The 24493-nt window shown below is 38.5% G+C and overlaps 2 protein-coding genes across 2 annotated transcripts in view; one reads left to right on the top strand and one right to left on the bottom strand.

Moving 5' to 3' along the window:
* LOC135698486 (protein sidekick-1-like) overlaps positions 1 to 24493 on the bottom strand; it is a 368678-nt gene that overhangs the window by 26892 nt on the left and 317293 nt on the right. Inside the window, exon 6 of the mRNA XM_065218489.1 lies at positions 21295 to 21482. Coding sequence (XP_065074561.1) covers positions 21295 to 21482 — 188 coding nt within the window. The remainder of the gene's footprint in view (positions 1 to 21294; positions 21483 to 24493) is intronic.
* Positions 1843 to 3997, top strand: LOC135698493 (uncharacterized). Its single transcript, XM_065218499.1, has 5 exons — positions 1843 to 2001; positions 2085 to 2213; positions 3336 to 3453; positions 3530 to 3657; positions 3716 to 3997. The coding sequence occupies exons 1-5, from the start codon at positions 1843 to 1845 to the stop codon at positions 3995 to 3997; spliced, it is 816 nt and encodes a 271-aa protein (XP_065074571.1).

Genomic DNA, 24493 nt, shown 5'->3' with positions numbered 1-24493 from the left:
TGATTTCCGATTTAAAGGCACTAGAAGAAGGAATCGAAGTTTATTATGGAACCGAAAAATTTATGCTGAAAGCAGTTATGACCATATTTTGCGGTGATACGTTGGCAGTTCACGACGTTTTCGGCTTACTTAGCCCAAGTGCTAATTTATTTTGCAAAATATGCCAAATAACCAGAAAAAAGTTTCATGAAGATCCATTTTCAGAGCATGCCCTCAAAGATAAAGACTGGTATGACCAACATCTTTCTTTGGTGCAGAATGGATCAATAACTCCTAAAGAATGTGGGCTAAAATGTTCAGGATCTGTTTTTAACGATTTACAATATTTCCACATTACTGATAACTTTGCTCTGGATGGAATGCATGATTTAGCGGAAGGAGTAATTCCTCTGACGATCCAACTGGTTTTATATCATTATCATTATCATTATGGTTTTGGCTGCATAAAGGGTGATACGGTCAAAATTTGGTCAATATCAACTTGACGTATTTCTTTCAATTTTGCATTTAAAAAACCTGAACACCCCTCATTTTGAAGGTGTGTGTGTGTAGAATGTTGCTCCTATTTTGATTTTGGAATTCACTCTTCAGTTGTCAAAATGCCGTCCAAGCAAGAAGAGCAGCGTATCAAAATTTTGCTCGCGCATCGCGAAAATCCGAGCTACTCGCACGCAAAGTTGGCAAAATCGCTAAAAGCTGCCAAATCAACCGTTACAAATGTAATTAAAGTGTTTGGGGAACGTTTGTCGACAGCCAGGAAGTCTGGATCGGGGGGCAATCTAAAACCGGAAGCCACTGAGACGACAAAGAGAGTTGCCGGTAGTTTCAAGCGAAACCCTAACCTCTCTCTCCGAGATGCCGCAAATAAGCTGGGTGTATCGTCTACAACCGTGCATCGAGCCAAAAAACGAGCCGGACTATCGACTTACAAGAAGGTAGTGACTCCAAATCGCGATGATAAACAAAATACGACGGCCAAAGCGCGATCCCGGAGGCTGTACACGACGATGCTGACGAAGTTTGACTGCGTGGTAATGGACGACGAAACCTACGTCAAAGCCGACTACAAGCAGCTTCCGGGACAGGAGTTTTATACGGCAAAAGGAAGGGGAAAGGTAGCAGATGTTTTCAAGCACATGAAACTGTCAAAGTTCGCAAAGAAATATCTGGTTTGGCAAGCCATCTGTACCTGTGGCTTGAAAAGCAGCATTTTCATAGCTTCCGGGACTGTCAACCAAGAAATTTACGTGAAAGAGTATTTGAATAAACGTCTGCTGCCTTTCCTGAAGAAACACGGTTGTTCCGTACTGTTTTGGCCGGATTTGGCATCTTGCCATTACGGTAAAAAGGCCATGGAGTGGTACGCCGCCAACAACGTGCAGGTGGTTCCCAAGGACAAGAACCCTCCCAACACGCCAGAGCTCCGCCCAATTGAGAAATACTGGGCTATTGTCAAGCGGCACCTAAAGAAGACAAAAAAAAACTGCTAAGGGCGAGCAGCAGTCCAAGGCAAACTGGCTTTCTGCGGCGAAGAAGGTGGACAAGGTGGCTGTACAAAATCTGATGGCAGGGGTCAAGCGTAAGGCCCGGCAATTCGGATTTGGAAAAGCGGAAGCCTAACTGAATATTTTTCCTGAATTTTATACTAATTGAACTTGAAAAAGAAATTTAATTTGATTTTTTAAATAAACGATTTCACCGATTTACACGCGTTTTCCCTTGACCAAATTTTGACCGTATCACCCTTTATCAACATTTTCATGCATACATTTATTTTAGGCACTTTGGTTCCATGCACATGCTCGCGGAATAAATCGACATGCTGGTCGAATTCACTATCGCATGGAATATTTGGCGAGGAAATCAGACGAACGAGTTATCAAACGGCGTCGGATTGAGCAACCAAAGGTTAATCATCAGGAAGAGAATGCTTCTGCAGTCGAAGAGCCTTGCCTTCAAGCTATCAAATTGCTGGTAGACCTGAAAATCTGTTTATTTCGGGTTAGTTGGAAATTCATTTTTCTTACGTTTTTTTTCATCAGATTCAGGAGTTGAAATTTACTGTCCCAAATTGAGCAAACAAGTTCCGTGTGGTGGAGTTATGGAAAGCGACATTCAACGATCGTGAAGCTTCTCGTTCTGAAGACGGCGAAAACACATTCAGCAACTATTTGAAAGACTTTCCGGTATTAACTGCTTACAATGGAGAACTGGTAAGAATATAGTCATCTTTTAAAGGCACAGTTAGTTTGGATGTCGGTACAGTAATTTGTATTTATATCAGTTGACAAACTTTACCTTAAGATAAGTTTTTTAAGTGATAGGTCACGTCACGAATAAATATACAAATTACAAATTACAGTGACTACATCCCAACTTTTTTTCGTGATCACTATTCGTTAGGTATTTGAAGAAAAGAAATTTGTTTATGTTCTGTTTCTGTTGACGTTTCCTTCTCATACCGTTTCCCAGAGTTACGTTGCTTACTGCATCGCTTGCTTCTTGAGATGCTGCCTAATCTAGATGAACATTTCAGAAGGTCTTATCTGCATTGATCGATTCTCTGCATTGACTTTTCTCTTTCGTTAATAAATCAGCTGCAAAAACATTCGCTGTTCCGATTGATGTTTTGGACGCTAGATAAGAATCTCCTTTATCAAACTATGTGGCAAAAATAGCAATAAATTCGTCTGAAAAGCCGTTGTTATCAAAAGAGAAAGTCGATGAAGAGAACCGATCAACGTAGATAGGACTTTTTGAAATGTTTATCTAGACATGCTTCGTAACATTTAAAAAGGCCCTATCTTTGTTGATCGATTATCTAAATCGACTTTCTCGGAGCAACAACACAAAAAATGCAAATGCAATTGCATTTCGTAAGGTCCTATCTGAGTTGATCGATTTTCTCCATCGTTCCAGCTGTAAAAACAAAGGTGATGAACTAGCCAATCTGTTAAAAATCACCAAAACAAAGAAAAGAAAAAAGCTGCAAAAACATTCCCTATTGTGATTTATGTGTTGGACACTAGATAAGAGCCTCCTTTATCAAAATATGCGGTAAATATAGCACAAAATCTGTTTGCTGTTGTTATCAAAAGAGAAAGTCGATGAAAAGATTCGATCAATGCAGATAGGACCTATTGAAATGTTCATCCAAATTTGCAGTCACGTTATTCGCAAAAGAGAAATCGATGAAGAGAACCGATCAACGATGATTGGTCCCTTTTTTCTTTCATCTTAAATCTTTAAGGCATCTTAATAATATAATAAGCACCAGTCAATAGGCAATCACAATTACAACAGTGATGTAAAACTTTAACCATTTCATCTTACAGATAAGCCTGGATTACGCCAAAATCAAACCTGAATCAACATCTTTCTGTGAATATTGGGAACCAATCGAACTCGCAGTTTTGGAGCACCATTCGGATCAGTTCAAAGAATTACAAAATGGTAAGAAATTATCTCGGAAATTAATTAACAACGTTAGAAAATATTCAATAGCTTGAAACAATCAATTTATTTACAGATTTCGTTCGAGCGTTGTCGATAATTCGGTCGAAAAATCCGTCAAGAGGATCAAAGCGAAAGCAAGATACTACAAGTAAGAATAACATGAAGAATAACCCGCTATCGGGCATCATAGAGTGGGTACAGGTAAACAAATTGAAAATCTAAACAAAAATTAAAATAAATCTTAATATAATTAATTCAGATGGACGATGACCCTCCGCAAACTGCATCGATGATTCCTGTTTTGTACGTAAGAGGAGAGCCGTTGAAAAACAGCGAAGATTGCGTTATTCGCTGGAGCGAATGGTCCATTCCGGTTCTGGCAGAATTGAAACTTGCGTTCAACATACTTCTTGAGACATTTACTGTGCTCAATGTCCAACCAGCTCCAACTGACAGGCAGTTTTTTCTTTTTCTTCGCGGATCTGTTTTGCATACTGCTACTCTGAGCACCACGGGAGCTAAATTTTTGCATTCTCTTTAATCATTTATCCAACGATTTTCTACATTTTCACCTGTTTCTGAATGAATGAATTTACAAAAAAAAAAAATGTATCCCAAATAACGAAAACGCATCCAATACAAAACAAAATTAAATACGTTAATTCAAACTCATAATTACGTGTTTTGTTTTATTTTATTGAGAACCCAATTTTATTCCCACGGGCTTTTGAAATTAACAATATGTTCGGTAATTTAGTTTTACAATTAGTTCAGTAAACTTTACCGATCTTTTCGTATCATTTTGACAGCTGATTTTCAATCAGAATTACGGACAGTTCGGTAATTCTAAAATTTACCGAAAACATTACCGACCGCTCAGCGGTTGAGATTTCGGTAAAATAATTACCGAAGTCGGAGATATTTTCTAAGTGTGTACCCTATTGCTTAGAAAAACCGGCTTTCGATCTGAGGTCCGGAGGGTATACCATTCGACTCAGCTCGATAAGATCAGAAAATGTCTGTATGTGTGTATGTGAATGTGTGTATGTGAATGTGTGTATGTTGTTTTATTTATAGTAAAACGGAAGTTTCAAAAAGCCAATTGCTTTCGAGCACAAATGCAGCAATACTTTACGCATGCAGGACCTCGTGAGTGGAGTTTTTATGATTACGAACAACATAATAACAGTACAATACAAAGAGCGAACGAACATTTTTTGTTCCGAATATTTTTGGTTACGTAATTGCATAACCAAACGTTACCATTATTACAGGGCTGGGTTTTACCCACCAAACCTATCTTACTCACCTCTAGCCAGGATATCCGCATCACAATAGTAATGCCCCTCTCTTTCACTCGGCTAGCCGTCGTTGCTACTTCGCGTCTCTCCATTTTCGCTGCAGCTCCGACAATATACACGGTTAGAAAAAAGTACCCAAAATTAAGTTCTTTTCACTCATCTCGGCACTATAGTGCAGGAACCCAAAAGTAGGTAAAGCGGGTCAAAGTAATTTTCATTTATTTGTGTGCAGTTCGTATGGAATTTTCCACTGGCTTTTTAACCAAAAGTAAGTTAGTTGTACCCCACAGTAGTTAAATATGATTATACTCAACGTTGGGTTCCCACACTTTACTACCCCTGTTGGGTGGTTTTGCTCGTCCGTTTTTGACAACATTAGTAGGAGAAAAGGAGACAAACTATTCAAAAGTACGTAAAAGTGAACTGGCCGTTGGGTACTTTTTTCTTACCGTGTACATTCCACGGCATTCCACGTGCCTCATCTCAACACATGTCGTTGACGGTATTCTTCTCCGCGTTAAGGGCAGACATTAGACTGGCTCGCACATTTATATGGGAGATTTTCTGAATTTTTTTTTTCGGCAAGTTGCATAAGCTAGATTACCATTAAAAGAATAAAAGTTCGTATTTTCCACAGGCCAACATCCAGACTCGTGTCAGCAGATTAGATAACCACTTTCTGAATGTTTCAGCTGTTTTTGACGCAACACGGACTGGTGCCTTTGGTTTAATGTTTATTTAGGGAATTTGGTTAGAATTTTCGTATACAAAATTCTCGAAGCGAAACCGCCTACCAGTCTACAGCAAAGTTGTTACTCCTTGTTTGAAATACAAGTTTTAAAAATCTGAATCAAATCGACATTAACGAAACTTTTTCATGATCGATAGAGAGTAGGAGTTTTATTTCTTCTTGTATTTTATCCAAAATTCAAACTAAAAGCGCCAGCTCATCCTACAACCAAATGAGCTTAAACTTTCAGGGAATGGTTTTCTCACCTAAAGGCACAAATCTAGAGGTTGGCCCGTGGAAAATTAGAACATTTATTTTTGTGGACCAGTCTAGGCAGACATCTTCGCACTGCTTAAAATCTAGGGCAGCCAAAGGCCTTGTGCTCCGGTGTTTCCTCCACATTTCCACACTCCAAACAGAGGGGTGACGTTGCGTGTCTGAACCGATGTAGGTCAGTACTGTTGTCGTAAAATTTGGGTGCCACATATACAGTATTAATGCCATGTACGCCATGCAAAGGTGATCGAAATTGTGGCGGCAGAAACATTCGAACTTTGATTTTCGTACATATATTTAATCAATACCAAAATTATTCAAGAAAAGGGTTAAACAAAATACTTCCGAAAGCTTGATTGCATTATTTAAGTTTATATCAATTGTGAAGAAAAACACGCACCGATCGATTAGAAATGATACAAATATGTATGCTGTGAAATTATTCAACAGATTCGAAGATTGATATAAGAAGATTAAGTTAAAGATCTTAATGGGATTTTCCATTGGCGTAAAGATCTATAGTAGCGCCGTCAACGCCAATTGCAGTTTTCAGTGCCAAATGGGAGATGAAAAAACATTTTCGTTCGTTTTCGGGGAGAGATATTTTCACAGTGTATAGTACACGAGAGAGGATATATAATTCGATAGTGAACATGCACAAGGGCGTATACGCGATAATCGATTCTCTTCATCGATTTTCTCTTTGCATTTCTACAGCTAAGCGAAACGATTTTTTTAGAATTTGTTCAATGCAGAGTTGTAACAGGTTGTACTGGCTATTAAAAGCACCGAGAAACGTTAATTCTAGCGAGTTATTAACAAGAGAGAAAATTGATTAAGAGAATCGATCATCGCGTATACGCCCTTATGCATGCTCACTGTCGGATTATCGATGAACAAAGAGAGATGAAAATGTGACCGGTTTACAATTGATCATTTTGTCAAGCTTCTGCATTCATGTTCCATCAGATGTCACAGCTGTTGTGTGCGGTGACATCTATCGGAAACTAGACACAATCTGTTTTCCTATAATTGTTCACAGAGGACACTGAAGTGCAAAACATGTCTGGTACCTCTATATATGCATTTAGATTATTATTCGAAGTCCCTCCTTTTTTTAAAAATTCTGCACACAAAATAGCTCACCCCTCACAGAATTTTCCGCCGAATTTTATGTATGGGGTGGGGCATAAAGTATATTTGCGCAGAATATGTAAAAAAGTAGGGACTTAAAATGTTAAAGCAAATGCATATATAGATGTACCAGACATGTTTTGTAGCGTCAGGTACTCTATTTTGTAATCTGTGAAAGGGAAATCACAAATCGAGTGTCAACAAAATACATGGCATGTTGAGAGATTGAGCTCGTGAGAGAGAATTTCTCTCTCAAATTTGATTTTTTTTGGCTCTCTAGAGACTGGTAGTAAAGCAGGTAAAGTTGTATGGGAAAAATCATTTTTATTTAATTGGAGCTTGTTTAACATTAATTTCCGGGAAAAAACTGAACGACAAAGCCCCTGACTTATTTCTTTAGGTTGTCGTTCACTTTTTTGGACCTGAATATGCACCGAAAGCGAATTATTCCCACTTCTCTCAATTTCTATATGGGGATTTTTATCACTTCCTACCAGCGGAACAGCGCCATCTCTGTGAAAAATGGTCGAACAAAATGATTAATTCATCGAAAAGTAGCTTGAGTGAGAAAATGCTCATCATGCAGCTGAGTGCGAATTTGTATCTCGAACATAAATAATATAAAAAGATGAACCAGCCTATGGCTGAATGTATCGATAATAAAGATAACCTAACCTTAAAACTAATTACCGTTGACCCCCGCTAATCTGAACGACACCTCGTTCATAATTTTTTTTCTCAGGATTGTTTTTTCCGTCGATCTTGTTTTCCGTGCTGAGCACCAATGCTACCGACGTGCCAGGAAGGCAGCTCCCACACCTGGACCCTACCTATCGACCCATCAACTCATGAACCGGGGACCAACGGCTTTACTTCCCATCAGAAGGAAGGCGTGATCAGAGATGTTATGCCTCAGAACATCCTCGTTCATATTAACGGGGTTCATTTTTAATTTGAACTTCTCTCTTCTGGATGAAGTTCGAGGAAAGTTTTAAGAAAAGTTGGAAAAACATCCAGGAAACTTCCAAGACACGAATTGAGAAACTTGTGGCGAAAATTTAAATAAACTATCAGAAAAATTCGGATGTCACATCTAAAGGAAGCCAGAAAAGTTTCGGAAACCGGAAGTTAATTTTCAGAAGAAATAGCCATTTAATTGAACTTACTGGAGAAGATGAAAGAAACTTCCTGGAGACGCTAACAGATACTTCTTAAGGTAGATTGGAAGAAACATCTGAAGAAAGTCGGAAGTCAGTCGAAAGAAACAATGACATTATTCCGGAAGAAAGAGATTCCAAGGGGATGTTCTAATGATCCAGAAAATTTTCCTGATATTTCCTAAAGACTTCGCAATTTATCTGAAGTTTTCGGAACATTCCTGAAATGCACTTAGGAAAATTCCATAATTCCTCGAAATTCCTTGAAGGTCTCTGGACTTTCTTGAAGATTACGAAATCTCTAAAGTGCTCTCACAATTTTCTTTAATTTATTGTATCATCAACTTTGAAGTTCTCTGATCTTCCGATTTTTTTTAATTTTTAAAAGTTATCGACACTGCCATTAAAAAGCATAGAACTTCCCATAAAATGTTCTTACAATGTTCTAATGTTCATGTAACTTCCCTTACGTTTCCTAAATTTGCATGAGTCCCTCAGGACATTGCTTAAGTTTTCGGAAACTGCCTGAGTTTCTCGGAACTCCTTTATAATTTCAGCAATTTCATTAATTAATTGACCTGTCCTGATGTTCTTTGAGCTTCACTAAAGTTCCTGCCCATTAAATTTCGCTGAAGTTCTTTGGACTTGTGGAGTTTCCAAAATATTTATGATGTTTTCTTAAGTTCACTGGAGTTCGCTGGACTTTTCTGAAACTCCCGGGTTTTCGAATTTTAACTGAAGTAAATGAAACTGTCTATAATTTATCGAAACTTACACAAAAGTCTGAACTTTTCTGAAGTTTAAGAACTTCTTAAATCTGCCTGCAGATCAAACACCATAACAAACTTGAACAACACATACGAACTTTGCGACTGTATTGCATATTTTACAGCTGTCGCTTAAGCGGGACATACAAAGCTGCATCGACATTAGCGTCAGAGCAAAGACAACAAATCAAGAAGACAGGCAACTCTTCCATTTGCTTATACGAACACTATGAGACAGGTACAATCACGTCATCTGCCGCCTAGTCCGCATCGTGCTCTCTTGCCGTGCGGATCTATTTGCTTTTTGCTGAAGGAAGTGTTACTACTACCCACTATGGGGAGAAGGGTGGCCATTAATATAAAAATTTACTATTTTTAATTTCACATATTGATATGCCAATTGAGAGTACATACTCTAGTTGAGACAAGCTGAAAATATTTCAACATAATATTGTGGCTAACGGAAGATACATGCTACCAAAGTTGAAAAAAGCGGAAGATCATAGAAATCAAGCGTATTTTTCATCTTATGTTTCCCATATACTATACAGTAATGTAAAAATATTGAAACATACCATTTTAAAGCTTGAAATCTAAGCTTTCCATTGGCGTTATCAACATTACAAATCGATCAAATTTTTGAATAGTCACATGAAAAAATACCAAAAAATTACGATTTTTCAAGACTAAATCATGTCGAATAAAAAAGTCCACCTCGGTTCGCTCAACTGTTCATAAGAGAATAAAGTACAATCCTAGTGCTAACTTTCAGCAAAGGTTGCATCTGCACTTACTTGCTCTATCTCGAGAAAGCACCAATTGAAAATTTTATGTTTTCATTCATCAAACACCGGATGGATTACAAATAAGTCGATTATGTACTCTAGCGCTTTTTTGTTATGTAAGGGTACATCATGATAATCATCAGTTCAACGTTTCATCTTTTGGCCAAAATGTAGTGCTCAGGAAGTTTGTTTACCTCCCTGGCAAAGAAATTGCCGAAGGTGAAATTTTTCCTACTTAAGATTATTTATTTTACCTAAAATAGGTTGTTTTATTTTGGTGTGTTTGTTTTGGTTTTGTTTTACTCGCCTTATCCATCATCACCACTGTCTACAAACTGTCAACAAGTGCAGCTGAACGAACATTGCAGAATTCTGTTTGAAAAGTAGGTTAAAGTGAATGTATTTAATATTGTGAAAATGGCATTGAAATATATGGAGATCGTTGGATCGTATGATTTTAAGCAACGAATTGTTGACAAAGTTACGACGACATTCGAAGAAATTTGTCAAACTTATGAAATAATTGAGTCAAAAAAAGAAATTCTACGGTGAAAATAAGAAACGTTTACAATAAATTCGTTAAAAAGTGGAGAAGTGCAAACAGACAGAAAGAAAAGTTCGATCGGGTTAATAAAGTGTGGCTCAATACATCGTTTGGTATCGACGAATTCATACAAAAGGATGGCATCGAAGATTCTGCCTCGTCCAGTAAACGTGGAAGACCTGAGAAAGAGTTTTCAGAACTTAGCGATAGAAGTAAACGTCGTCTAATCGCAAATGAAGTTGATCGGAAATCGATATCATCCGAGAAAGTTCTGATGATTGCAAGAGGAACAGCCTTCAATAATCAGCAATTCAATCTAATGAACGTTCTTGGCCACTTCCTGAAGAATCAAAACAACGCGCATAGCATGTTTGTTAAGTTGAAAAAGCACCGTGGTTTGATGTCAGCGGAAGAAGCGTTTACCTTCTTCATCGATAATGGATTTTCGAAATCGCAGTATGAAAACATACATAGTGCAGATCCTGCACGATTCCCAAGCTACTGGAGTATTCGAAAGATGAAAGCCATATGTGCTCTACCTGTGAATGTGATTGAAATAACAGCTAAAAACATTAAGGTAATTTTTAATCGTTTTACTGAAGTGCGACTGCTTGATAAAATATGTTTTTGCATCTTTCTACATACATTTAATAAATAACTATTTCAGGGAAGATTTTATTCCTTAAATAGTTATTAATTAATAGGAGATTTTATCCCTAAAACAGTTATTTAACATTTTTAAAATGATGATGTTAAGATCACGAGGATCTGAAAGACAGAAAACTGCCCAATAAAATAATTATTCATTTGTTTATATTATATATAAACTGTTTGAATGGTATTTCGATATATTTATCTATTTTCTTCAATGAAGACAAACCCTCAAGATCTCATGGAACATACAGTTAAACGGTTGATTGTGATGCAACAAGCTGAAATGATCGAATACTTGGATTCAAACGACCTGAAAAATGTAGAATTGATTCTTCTCAGTACATGGGGATTAGATGGATCTTCTGGGCACTAGCAATACCACCAACACTTTCCAAGTTGTAGTCAGAAGCAAGCACTAACAGATGAAGATTTATTAGCTACTGCCACAACACCAATTCGGCTTTCACTGAGCAATGATTCGAACAAAATCTTTTGGTTCAATCAAATGCCTCAGAGCGTCCGGTTTTGTCGATCAATAATATTGGAGTTTATAAAAGAGAGCAAAGAAGTTGTACTTAAAACGTAAGAGGAAGTTGAATTAGAATTCAGCAATCTTAAGCCAGTTCAAGTTGAATTATCTGACGAAAAATCAGTCACAGTTTTATTCGACTTTGTTATGAGTATGATTGATGGAAAAATTTTGACCTTTATAACTGGCACGTCTTCAATGCAATTTTGCCCTATTTGTGGTGCATCGCCAAATAAAATGAACGATGAAAGTGAATTTGAAAAAGGATTCTCGTCAAGATTGGAGACATTGCAGTATGGAATTTCACCATTACACGCCTGGATGAGGTTTTTGGAATGCTTACTTCACATTTCATACAGAATTCAATTCAAGCAATGGCGGGTCACAAAAGAGTTTAGAGAGGTGTATCAAAAACGAAAACAAGAAGTTACAAAGAAGCTTTACGAATCATTTGGCGTGCGGGTTGATGAGCCAAGAGCAGGAGGATCGGGAAACAGCACAACCGGGAATGTTTGCGAAGACTTTTCTCGGATACTGAACTGCTTAGCAGCATTCTGGAAATAGACCATGACTTGGTTGTCAGATTCAGAAATATATTGATTACTATCAACTGTCAACAACCAGTAAACCCGCAAAAAGTAGACGTATATGCTCGAGAAACATACCGCCATTACCTTCACTGTTATGCATGGTACAAAATTCCAGCATCGGTACGCAAAGTACTTGCACATTGCGGAGAAATTATAATTTATTCTCCTGCACCTGTTGGCATGATAGGAGAAGAGGCTTCCGAATGTCGTAACAAATTTTATCGAAGAGATCGAGAAATTCATGCCAGGAAAACATCACGGGAAGATAACTTATATGATGTCTTCATTCGTGCAATGAATTCTTCAGATCCGTTAATAAGTTCAATTTCGATTGGTACGTATAAAGTAAACAACATCCTGACAACATATTGATACAATTTTCCTTCCAGGAAAGAGGCTCAAGGGCAGAAATACCCTTGAACTGCCAGAAATTGTGAAGAATTTCCTTGTATTCGATGATCCCGACAGCTATGGAGAAACAAATGTGGAGAACAACTCTGAAGAAAGAAACGAGTTACACGAAATAATGGAATATGTAGCAGACATAAACGAAGATTTTGCAGCAGATTTCGATTTCGAGACCACAGTTTCTGATAACGTTAATGAAAATATGATTTAATCTTCTTTATGCTTCATGAAACTTTTATTAAATCTTTCCCTTGTGCATTTTTTATTATTCTTTGTTATTTTTTTATAACTCTGTTCAATACACAAAAATGCTATCTATTACAACATACTTATTCTAACATTATTAATTTGTTTTATATGTTTGAGATTTGACTGGTTCATTTATTCATTAATGAAAAGGAAAAGTTCAGAATATTTAATAATAACTATTGCCTTTACCTTTTTGATCATACTTTGTCAACGTATTTGTTCGCTAATACACGGTAAGCTAAGGTAAAAAAGTTCGGTAGAGGTACTGATTTGATAAGATGCATAGGATATTTATGAATTGTAATTTGCGGCGTATTATTAAAGGGACTAGTTTAAATAGTCCGTAACGCTAAACATTGAGTGCTGGTTTACCTTCCAATCCCTCATCAAGCACTTTTTCTTTGTGTAATACATTTGTACCGTTATTTCAGGGGGTAATCGTGGGCGTAATATTTGAATAGGCTCTAAATTTTACAAAAAAAAAAGTGTTTTTTCACATTCATTGACAAAATATGGGCATCAAACTATCAATGAGCTGTTGAATACATTTATATCTCCAGACATGGATATTTCCAGTGGTAAGCGTGATTGCCTCTCACCCCAGCAGGCCTGGGTTCAATCCCAGTCGGCACCGCCGGGATGTTCAGGGAAGTAAAGCCATTGTCCCGGTTCATGAGTTGATGGGTCGATAGGTAGGGTCCAGCATAGGCGTAGCCAGATAGGGGCAGGGGGGTCGACTGCCCCCACCTAAATTCGGCAACACAAAGGCTTTCGAGGAAATGGCGTTCGGTGAAATGACATTCGGCCAAATTTTCCATGGTAATTTTTTTTTCGCCCCTCCCTAGCTCGAAACCTGGCTACGCCCTTGGGTCCAGGTGTGGGAGCTGCTCCTTGGCGTCGGTGGCATTGGTGCTCAGCACGGAAAACAAGATCGACGGAAAACAAATCCAAGGAAAAAAAAATGATATTTTCATAAATACTGATGAAGACGTACTTTACCCTACTAAACCTAATTTTAACCATTTCACTGAAGAGTTATGAGTTATAAAATGCTATCGCACACACCAAGGGTAACAAAAAAAAAAACAGTTTTAAAGATCGACATATTTTTGGCCACCTATTTGTATGGGCACTTCCCATAGTGCTACCTAAAGCTACAACAAATTTAAACAGCACTTTTCAGCGCTCAACCTGTAAAAATTTTCTACCTTGTGCCAACTCTTATTCCTCTTCGATCCTTGTTTGGACCCTACCCGAGGTAATCCTTCTTGGATATCGATTTGGAAAATTCCTCTTCGATCCTTCAGATTCTTATAGTAATCTGCCGCCATGGCGCCTAAACGCAAAAGAAAGGGGCAAACTCTTGACCCCCCTTCTGATGAAATTAATTTGAGTAATCAATTTGATTTGCTCACGGATGATGAGAATGATCCATCATCCAAGAAAAATTCTAGTAAACTTTCCCGGCTTAATGCCAAGAAGGAAAAGATTCCCCCTATTGTGATAACCACTACCGATTTCCATGCTCTTCGCATGGAACTTTTGAATTTCGTGAAAGTTAAGTTTTCACTACAAATTGGACGTCGGGGTGAATGCCGTGTATTGGCTGAAATCTTGGACGGATTTAAATGTCTTCTCAAGTATCTTACTGAGAAGAAGCACAAATTTTTTACTTACGACACCAAAACTGAACGTGTGTTCAAGGTTGTCATGAAAGGACTGCCCAGTGGTGAATCCCTGGATCAGATCAAAGATGAACTGGCAAAATTACTTGGAGTTGTGCCACTCCAAGTAATCAAAATGAAAATGAAATCCCGTCCTGGCGATTCGCGCAACGGGATTTCTAATGATTTTTATTTAGTTCACTTCAAGTCTAGTGAACTAAACAACCTTAAGGCCTTAGAAAAAGCTAGCCTTATGCTCCATGTCCGAGTGAAGTGGGCACACTTCAGGAAGACTGGAGGAAATTTCCAAAACCTCACCCAGTGCCGTAAGTGCCAGGGATGGGGTCACGGAACTAAAAATTGCTACATGCCAGCTAAATGCATGAATTGTGGTGATTCCTCTCACGCAAAGGACGACTGTCCTGTGAAGGAAGATCCTAAGAAATTTAAATGTTCAAATTGTGGTGAAAACCACAAATCCAATTTTTGGGAAGGTACAAATTCCTCTGCTGTTAACAACGGTCAGCGAGGAACAAATTCTACATTCGTACCCGTAGGTACAAATATCTCCCCTGCTTCAAATGTTTCATCTGTACCTACTCCCCTCGCTGCTAACAATGTTCAGCGAGTTAATGGAGCTACCTATGCTGCTATTGCAGCGGGTAGAAATCAAAATACTAACCAACGTTCTAACGGAAATTTTGACAATTTTGACTTAGGAAGCATTACTGCCCCCAAAATGGAATTTTTACAGAATTCATTAATTGACATGATTTCTGATATGCTTAAATCTAACTCCATGTTTGATGCTATTCAAACTGGAGTAAAATTTGCAAATAATATTGTCATGACTTTAAAATTCAGTAATGGATTTTAAAGCATTAAATATTGTAAATTGGAATGCTCGATCTCTTAAAGATAATGAAGACGAACTTTTTAACTTTTTGAGAGTTCATAACGTGCATATTGCCGTTATAACTGAAACGTTCCTTAAACCTGCCCATAAGGTTAAGAAGGACGCAAACTACTTGATTTATAGAAATGATCGTCTTGATGGACCTGTGGTGGCGTTGCCATCATTATTCATAGACGAATCAAACATAAAATTCTTTCTTCATTTGAAACCAAAGTTTTTGAAACTTTGGGAGTTTCTGTTGAAACAAAATTTGGACAACTTACGTTTATAGCTGCCTATTTGCCATTCCAATGCGTAGGCCAGCAAAAGATTTTTCTCAAGGGTGACCTCCAGAAACTTACCCGTCATAGGTCTAAATTCTTCATTATTGGTGATTTTAATGCAAAACACCGCTCATGGAATAATGCTCAAAGCAATTCCAATGGTAATATTCTGTTTGATGATTGTTCTGCAGGTTATTACACTATTCAATATCCAAACAGCCCAACATGCTTTTCTTCTACAAGAAATCCCTCCACTATTGATTTGGTCTTAACTGATTCATGTCAACTTTGTAGCCAATTGGTTACCCATGCTGACTTCGGTTCTGATCACCTTCCAGTAACTTTTGAAATATCCCAAGAAATAATTTCTAATCCCAACAGCTCCACTTTCAATTACCATAGAGCTGATTGGGAGCAGTATCGAACATTTATGGAATATAACTTCGATCCAAACATTCCTTTGCAAACCAAAGATGAAATTAATTATGCTCTTGAATCTCTGACTACTTCTATAGTTGAAGCAAGAGCTGCCTCAGTACCAAAATGCGAGGTTAAATTCGATTCAATTATAATAGACGATGATCTTCAGCTCTTGATCCGTCTTAAAAATGTCCGTAGGAGACAATATCAAAGAACACGCGATCCTGCCATGAAAGTTATCTGGCGGGATTTGCAAAAACAAATTAAAAAGCGATTCTCTGCCCTGAGGAACAAAACTTTTGAAAATAATATTTCTAAATTAGACCCGAGTTCCAAACCCTTTTGGAAACTCACAAAAATTTTGAAATAACCTCAAAAGCCTATTCCAGCGCTTAAAGAAGGTGGTAAAATTTTGATCACAAATTTGGAAAAAGCTCAGAAACTTGCTAAGCAATTTGAGAGTTCCCATAATTTCAGTTTGGGTCTTACTAGTCCTATTGAGAATCAGGTTGCTCGGGATTTTCTGAATATTTTCTCTCGGGAAAATATTTTTGATGATTCCTGGGGGACTGATTTGGACGAAGTAAGGTCTATAACTAAAAATTTTCAAAATATGAAAGCTCCAGGTGATGATGGAATTTTCTATATCCTCATCAAAAAACTCCCAGAGAGTACCTTGTCTTTCTTGGTAAAATTATTTAACAGATGTTTCCATTTGGCATACTTTCCTGATAAATGGAAAAATGCAAAAGTTGTTCCAATTTTGAAGCCGGATAAAAATCCAGCTGAAGCTTCTAGCTACCGCCCAATAAGTTTGCTTTCTTCAATAAGTAAACTTTTTGAAAAGAAAATTTTGAATAGAATGATGCTTCACATCAATACGAACTCAATTTTTGCAGATGAGCAGTTTGGATTTCGCCATGGGCATTCAACTACTCATCAACTCTTAAGAGTTAACAATTTAATTCGTTCAAACAAATCTGAAGGCCACTCAACTGGAGTTGCTCTTCTAGACATAGAAAAAGCATTCGACAGTGTTTGGCATGAAGGTTTGATAGCTAAATTGAAAAAGTTTAATTTTCCACTTTATATTATGAAATTAGTTCAAAATTATTTAACTGACAGAACTCTTCAAGTAAATTATCAAAATTCCAAATCTAATCGACTACCTGTTAGTGCAGGAGTTCCTCAGGGTAGCATTCTTGGGCCTATATTGTATAACATTTTCACTTCGGACCTCCCTGATTTGCCTCAGGGTTGCCACAAATTTTTGTTCGCTGATGACACAGGCATTTCCGCTAAAGGAAGAAGTCTTCGTGTTATTTGCAGCAGACTGCAGAAAAGTTTAGATATTTTCTCTTCTTATTTACAAAAATGGAAGATTTCTCCCAACGCTTCCAAAACTCAACTTATAATATTTCCACATAAGCCTAGAGCTTCGTTTTTGAAACCTAGTAGTAGTCACATAGTCACTATGAACGAAGTTCCAATTTCCTGGTCAAACCAAGTGAAATATCTTGGATTGATACTTGACCAAAAATTAACTTTTAAAGATCACATTGAGGGCATTCAAGCCAAATGTAACAAATATATAAAATGTTTGTATCCTCTTATAAACAGGAAATCCAAACTTTGCCTGACGAATAAACTTCTAATATTTAAACAAGTTTTTAGACCGGCCATGCTTTACGCTGTGCCAATATGGTCTAGTTGTTGCACTACCAGGAAAAAAGCACTTCAAAGGATTCAGAACAAAATTCTGAAGATGATTTTGAAGTTGCCTCCCTGGTACAGTACTACCGAAGTACATAGAATTTCGAATGTTGAGACTTTAGCACAAATGTCCAACAAAATAATTAATAATTTCCGGCAAAAATCGTTGCAATCCTCAATTGCAACGATTAATTCCCTTTATACTTAGATAAGATTAGTTTTAGTTTTTAGTTCATATCAATTGTTATACTGAGGTTAAAAAACCTGTTTAAAATACTGAATTGCCAAGACATGAACAATGTTAAAACACTTAGATATATATCATAACAATTAAGGCTGGTACGTTACTGCAGTAACTGGAGCACCTAGGTTAAAATGAAATGTAATTTATTTTGAATTTGGAACAAATAAAGAGTTAAAAAAAAAAAAAAAAAACGTCATCTGCCGCTCAAAGGTAAATGCTTCGAACAAATTTGATAGCAAAGATTACACCCTCAGAAGTAAGGTTTGTGTATTTACTCATTTTTCTATGCGTTGCTTCCACCTTCGCTCAAGTGCAGCGCTACTGTATCTGTTGCCAGTCTTCTTGATTTGTTGTCTTCAGTCAGAGTCGAATTTGCATCTGATCGAAATTGACGGATTGACGCAGCGTCGATGTGAAGTCACCAATTAGAGATGTCGACGGAAAAGCAAGTTGACATGCGTTACACCTGTTTTGTTTTGCGTTGGTTGAAAGTGTGTAAGTGAAAAATAGCAGACATCAGAAAAATGCTGGCTTAGCAGCTTCTTGGTTTATGTACACCGATGAATATGATTTGTACCCTCTAACTAAACGTAACTGATCATCTCAAAATTGTAAACAACGTAAAATATAGTTAACAGGTGGCCAAACTTGGAACATGAACAATACTGGTGCGTTTCCGTTAATCCAGCGTGAAAAAATACTAACTCGGATTCTAAAATTTATACCTGGATACTGCGGAGCCGATCGATTTTATTTTGGAAGCCAATGGAAAAGTGCTTGCAATTGTTTTCAAGTTTAAAACTGTTTTGCTCTTTCTCAGTTCATTCCCACCAAAAGGTTGAGCCAGGAATGCTCGAGCCCCCATGACTCTATCAAAGTTTGTTTCACCAAACTATGTTTTACTGTCATTGAAAACTTTGATGATTCATAAAAACTATGCTGGTTTGTATACTTTCATCAATGAGCTTGGTTGTTTTTGCCATTGAGTTTAAAATTAAGAATGTGCCATGGAAAAGTATGGACAACTTTTATGAAACTATAATGATTGACGATAGAGCAAAACAGTAACTGCATTTGTTGCTTCTGAGCGTTTGACTCCCGTTTGACAGCTTCCACTGACTTCCAAGTGACAAGGTTATTGAGTGATTCCGGAGTACTCAGATTTACACGTGTAAACATTACTGTGTTAATTTTGATATGTTCCGTGGAATCGAAATGCATACCATTACAACAACCAAAATATCGACGAAGATACGCTAATCAGAAGACGCCTCTTACTACTGCTTGGTCCCGAATCGTTCGCTATGATTCTAGCAACTGCAGTTATGGCCTTCACTACCATCTCATTTGCATAGCCGATATGGCTGTTGACATGTTCCCTAAGGATGATTTCTGCCTGCTGCACCGCTTTGCATTTACTGTCAGATAGCAGTACGTACGCTGATTAAGTGGCTCGAGGTGTTTCGATGGATAGCAACACCAAGGCAACAGAGGAAGTGACAGAGGTGCTACGTGAAGAGGTGTTAACAATGGACGTGGCAATCGTGGCAGACTGACATCGAAGCCCAACAGCAATGTCAGGAGCATTTTGCGGTTTTAATTGGAGCTAGTCCAAGTAATCAATACAACAATTGAATCTCGGCCTGGATGTTTTCTAATTGGGATTCCCCGTTCGGAAGTTTTGAGAGGGACTCAAGTATTTCGTGTAGGGAGAAGGATTGAAGGATTAAAAAAAAATCCCTACCGTAAATAACACACGATTCAAAAGAAGAAACAACATCCCTGCCTGTAACGTGTGATAGATTGGATACAACATTAATCAACAACAGTTTTAGGGAAAATATGTGTTTTTCCAAAATGATATGAAACTGAAGATGTTACATGGCATTCTCCTCCACGAACTGTTTGTTAAAAGATTATTCAGCTATCTCTATCCACATGACCACTTACAAATCTCCAGCGACATATCGTGTATCAGAACTTTCAACCACTAACCGCAGCAAAGATTAAATCTACCCCCCTTCGGGCGCTATCTACAGGTACACCATCCAACATGTTCCCACTTGCCAGATTCTTACCGTTTCGATTGTAACCACCAAACCAACCCACAATGGTCACAAACCAATAAATTACATCGATCGCTATCGCGCGCAAACGATCCGTTAAGCTATTCCGAAATAGGATAATAGAGTTGCCGGCTTCGGTTCCTCTGTCGGTGCTGAATCGAGGTTTCGAGGCGGTTTAGTCGCGTTCTCATGTCAACGGTTCATTCAATTCCGATTGTAAACATCGCCTGGACATGGCGCTCACGGGTGTCCTGCCCCGTTGGAGTACAGCAATCAGAGTGGGGAGGAGCGCTCGAGCCATTTACATTCGTGTCTCTCTCATCGGCCACAAAAACCCATCAAAACTAATAACAATTTCCCGGTCGGTTATTCTCCATTCCACGATAACAACGGCTCGCCGAAGGACTTTATTTTCCTCCCCATCAGCGTCGTCTTCGCTGGGGACGTCTCCTTAGTGAGGATTTCTTTCAGTAGCAATAGCAGTAGTACTTCACTACGATGGGGTTCTAAATATATTTTAATGAGTTTTCGACTCCACAAGAGTGGCGAGTGAAGCGATGAGTATCAACAGGCAGGCGGTCCGCGACTTTTATGGGATATTTGAATAGAGGCAAGCTTAAATTGCTTGTTTCACCGAAGCCGTACACGCCCTTTCGGAAAATTGATATTGCTGTCAACCACGCACACGAACCATCAGATGCGTATCAACCAACAGCACTTAGCTTAGCCTAGCAAGGGAAGACGATTTAAACGTGATAATGGGCATGGCTATTCATTGAGAAATACGCGTGCAGTTTCTGAAATTGGAGCTTAATGAAAAGGGTTGAATTGTTAATACTTGAATGAAGGTACTTGACGTGAAGGTGTCATTTAACTCCTTAATCAATTATTTGTAAGAGTCTGCTTGAACTTCCATCAATTTATGATGACATGTTTGCACATTTTAAACGAAGTAATGAGCTCAGTTGAAAAATTAAAGAACCCTTTCCCTGAAAGTCGTAAATTACCTCAATTTGTGATATTCATCAAACCCCGATGGCAAAAGCCCGTCCAAAACCTGAAGGATATATCGTTTCTTGCCTGCCGAGCGTCTAATAAATGACTGGCCATTAATCGAAATTGATTCACCTTTCTACACGTAGCAGGGCCATTCGATGTGTGCTAATGGAGCTGCCTCTCCCCGACGATCCGATTTCCGTATTCAACTTCGTTCTGAATCCACTGTACCTGTGAGTGCCGAAACTGATTTGTTTGTACAAATAGTCTGAACTTGGCCCCGCCCACATGCGGAATAAATTTCCATCTTCCCTTCCTACCATCTACGCCACAGTCACAATTGAGGAAATCGAATCAATCTTTCCCGGATGTGACTCGCACGTTCGACTACATATATATATCGACGAAAGGAATGAATGGGACGAAACTTACCTCCACGGAGCTGTCGCGGATGTAAATCTCCTGGACGTCGTCCGGATTGCGATCCCGCGTGCGGTACGTGATCCGATAGCCAAGGAATTCGCCCAGGATCGTGTCCGGTGGCGGCGGTTTCCACGAGATGTACAGGGAGCTGGCGCTCGTGTTGTGGGCGATTGTCGTTACCGGTTTACCCGTTGGAACTGGAAATAAAGTAAAAAAGTGTTGGTTTAATGTTGGCTTTGGTGTTCCCCGATTGAAGATAAAAGATTATTTCATCAAGACATCAAACAAATTCTCAATATTCACGATCAGTAACCAGTTCATGCACCCAACCAGAGGATGTAAGATTTGCTTACAATTATGAGGGATTCATCATCGCAGGATGTTTTTTGGAGACTGCATGATGATGATGATTATGATGGTCCCACCGCTTACCCATACAAAGGTTTGTGCTGGACGATTTATCTTTAAAATAACGTTCAACCAGATTAGTAAACATAAACAAACTGCTTGCAGTTACAGATATAAATACCCTAAACACTTTTCAGTTGTTTCACAGCGATATAAATGTGAAAAAGCTTAGAAGTTCACCTCTTTGTTCACCCTTTTGTCTACCGTAAAACGGGGTAACTTTGATAGTTTTTTTTTAAGTATATTCTAAATATGTTTTACAACCATGAATGTTTTTCAAATTTTAATTTTTTAAAACAAGTACTAGAGTCAATTCATTGGTAACATGCTTACCAGGAATTATTGCATTTGCACTTTTTTTTATTGTCTTATGATCGAACGTCAGATTTTTGTGTTGGAGTTACTTTGATAATACTCGATGAAAGTAGAAAACCACGCGAGAATCACAAACAATTTTGATTAAGAAATAAGAAACTTTGAATGAGTACATAATCAGAAACATCATAAGCAATATAAAAACAATATCGAATTTGTCATGACTATATAGGAAATACATTTAATAAGTGATTGTTTGAGTGCCTTTTCAATCAGGCAAAAAACAAGAAAACTTTGTTTTGGAGGTATTTGGAAAATATGTAAAACATACTGCAAAATACTCTATTAGACATCAAAGGTACTACCCTAAGCTACAAAATGCTGCCAATATTTCCAATTCGGAAATAGTGTAGAGTGTAAATTTAATCATTATATTCTACTATCAAAGTTACCCGCATTATCAAAGATACCCCGTTTTACGGTACCTCAAATTTTCACAAGCATTCCCAGCGATTAAGAGTTCATTAATAATCAAAAAAGCATTTGAATACACTAGCAACCCCGCAATCTGATGATACCGTAATTTTCAGCAACGGCAGGAATGCTCACAACCTCCCGACATTCAGCCAGAAAACTTATCATTCATTCAAGGCATCTTCCAAATAAGCTTCAAGGTTCCATTTTTTGTTTTGTTTATAAAATGATAAATTCTTAAATTTAGCCGGCGCCGGTGGTGTAGTTGTAAGCGTGACTGCTTTCTCGCCCCAATGAGTCTGGGTTCAATCCTAGCCGAGGTCGGTGGGATTTTTCTGAGGCATAAAAATCTCTGGTCACGTCTTCCTTCGAAAGGGAAGTAAAGCCGTTGGTCCCGGCCCATGTATGTTGATGGGTGCGATATCCTACGCAGGTGTGGAAGCTGCCTTCCTGCACATTCAATTGCTGTCAACAAGATGAGCTCTCTCCCAGATTGTGCTAAGCCTTTTTAGAAGCCAACCAAAATCCTTAAAAATTAGTCAAGACTTATTCCATCACTTGTGCCGTTGAATCAACCCAATGATACATGCGCCCATCTGATAACCCCTGAAGAGAAGGCTGATGCTATAGGTCAACACTTCGTCAGCTCTCATAATCTCGGACTGAACATGCCTATTCCATTCGATACTGCAGTTGTGGTAAATTCAACCAACCTCCATCGAAGTCCCAACAACTTTCTTGTGGAATCCGAGGCTACCGCTGACGAGCTGTTGGCCTATACTAAATCATGTAAAAATATGAAGGCCCCAGACCAAATCTTGAATCTGAAACTCAAACACCTTAGTTCCAGATTCTTCAACCATCTGTAGCGTGAGGGGAAGTAGCTCAGACTTGGCTACTTCCCCTCATGCTGGAAGTCAGCTAAAGTCATCCCCACCCGGAAACCTGGGAAAGATTCATCCTCTCCTTCAATCGACCGACCCATCAGCCTTCTCTCGGGGTTATCCAAGCTGTCCGAAAGAGCAGTCTACGGCTCCTGGCATCTGCCGAGGAAAACAACTTATTGCTCGAGGACAACTAGCTAACTAGAGTAACAAACATTCTCAGACGGAACAAGTCTGTATCTAAAACATCTGCCATGGAATTGTTGGACGTTGAAAAAGCGTTCGGCAATGTTTGGTATGATGGCCTGGTCTAGAAATTGCAGCGATACGGATTCCAATCTTCCTAGTGAAGATAAATAAAAATTAGCTCTCGGACAGAACATGCAGACTCTCTCTCAACATCGGATGCTTTCCACATCGGTGCGGGTGTCCCAAAGTGAAGCATCCTTCGCCCCATCTCATTCAACCTGTTCACTTCCGATATACCGGCTCTCCCTGATGGTGGATCGCTGTCTCTGTTCGCAGATGACACATCCATCATCTTTAAGGGTAGATTCATCAGAGCTCTGGCCGCCAAACTTCAGAGAGGCCTAAATGTCCTGGCAAAATATTTCAACAGCTGGAAGATCCGTGTCAACGCAGCAAAGACCCAGGTCATCATATTTCCTCATTCCAAATCACCCATATTTGTTCTGTCTGAGAATAGTAACATCAACTTGAACGGCAGAGTGATTGAATGGTTAAAAGAGGCAGTGTACCTTGGCCTTACACTCGACAGCAAGCTGCTTTTAAGCGAACACATTGACAAAACAAAAACCAAATGTAACATCCTGCTAAGCTCCTTATATACACTCATTAACAGGAGATCCACTATGTCCCTGCAAAACAAACTTGCAGTCTATAAGTAAATGATCCTTCCTGTAATAGAATGCCAATCTGGGAGAGTAGTGCAAAATTCCCATCACCTCAAATTATAAAGAGTCCAAAACAAGTTTTTGAGGATGATCCTCAACAGTCCTCCACGAATGGGGTTCAGATATTGCTCTAGGCAATCCAATCAGCTGATCTTCGTGGCCGTCAGCGTCTTGTAGATAGTCAACTTCATGCGGCGGCGAATTTTATTCGAT

Source organism: Ochlerotatus camptorhynchus, unplaced genomic scaffold, assembly GCF_037179485.1.
Source record: "Ochlerotatus camptorhynchus isolate MF236.1 unplaced genomic scaffold, CSIRO-AGI_Acam_v1.1 ptg000087l, whole genome shotgun sequence".
In the NCBI taxonomy this organism is placed as follows: Eukaryota; Metazoa; Arthropoda; class Insecta; order Diptera; family Culicidae; genus Ochlerotatus; species Ochlerotatus camptorhynchus.
The sequence above is the reverse complement of the archived record's forward strand: the minus strand, read 5'-3'. Positions and strand labels throughout refer to the sequence as shown.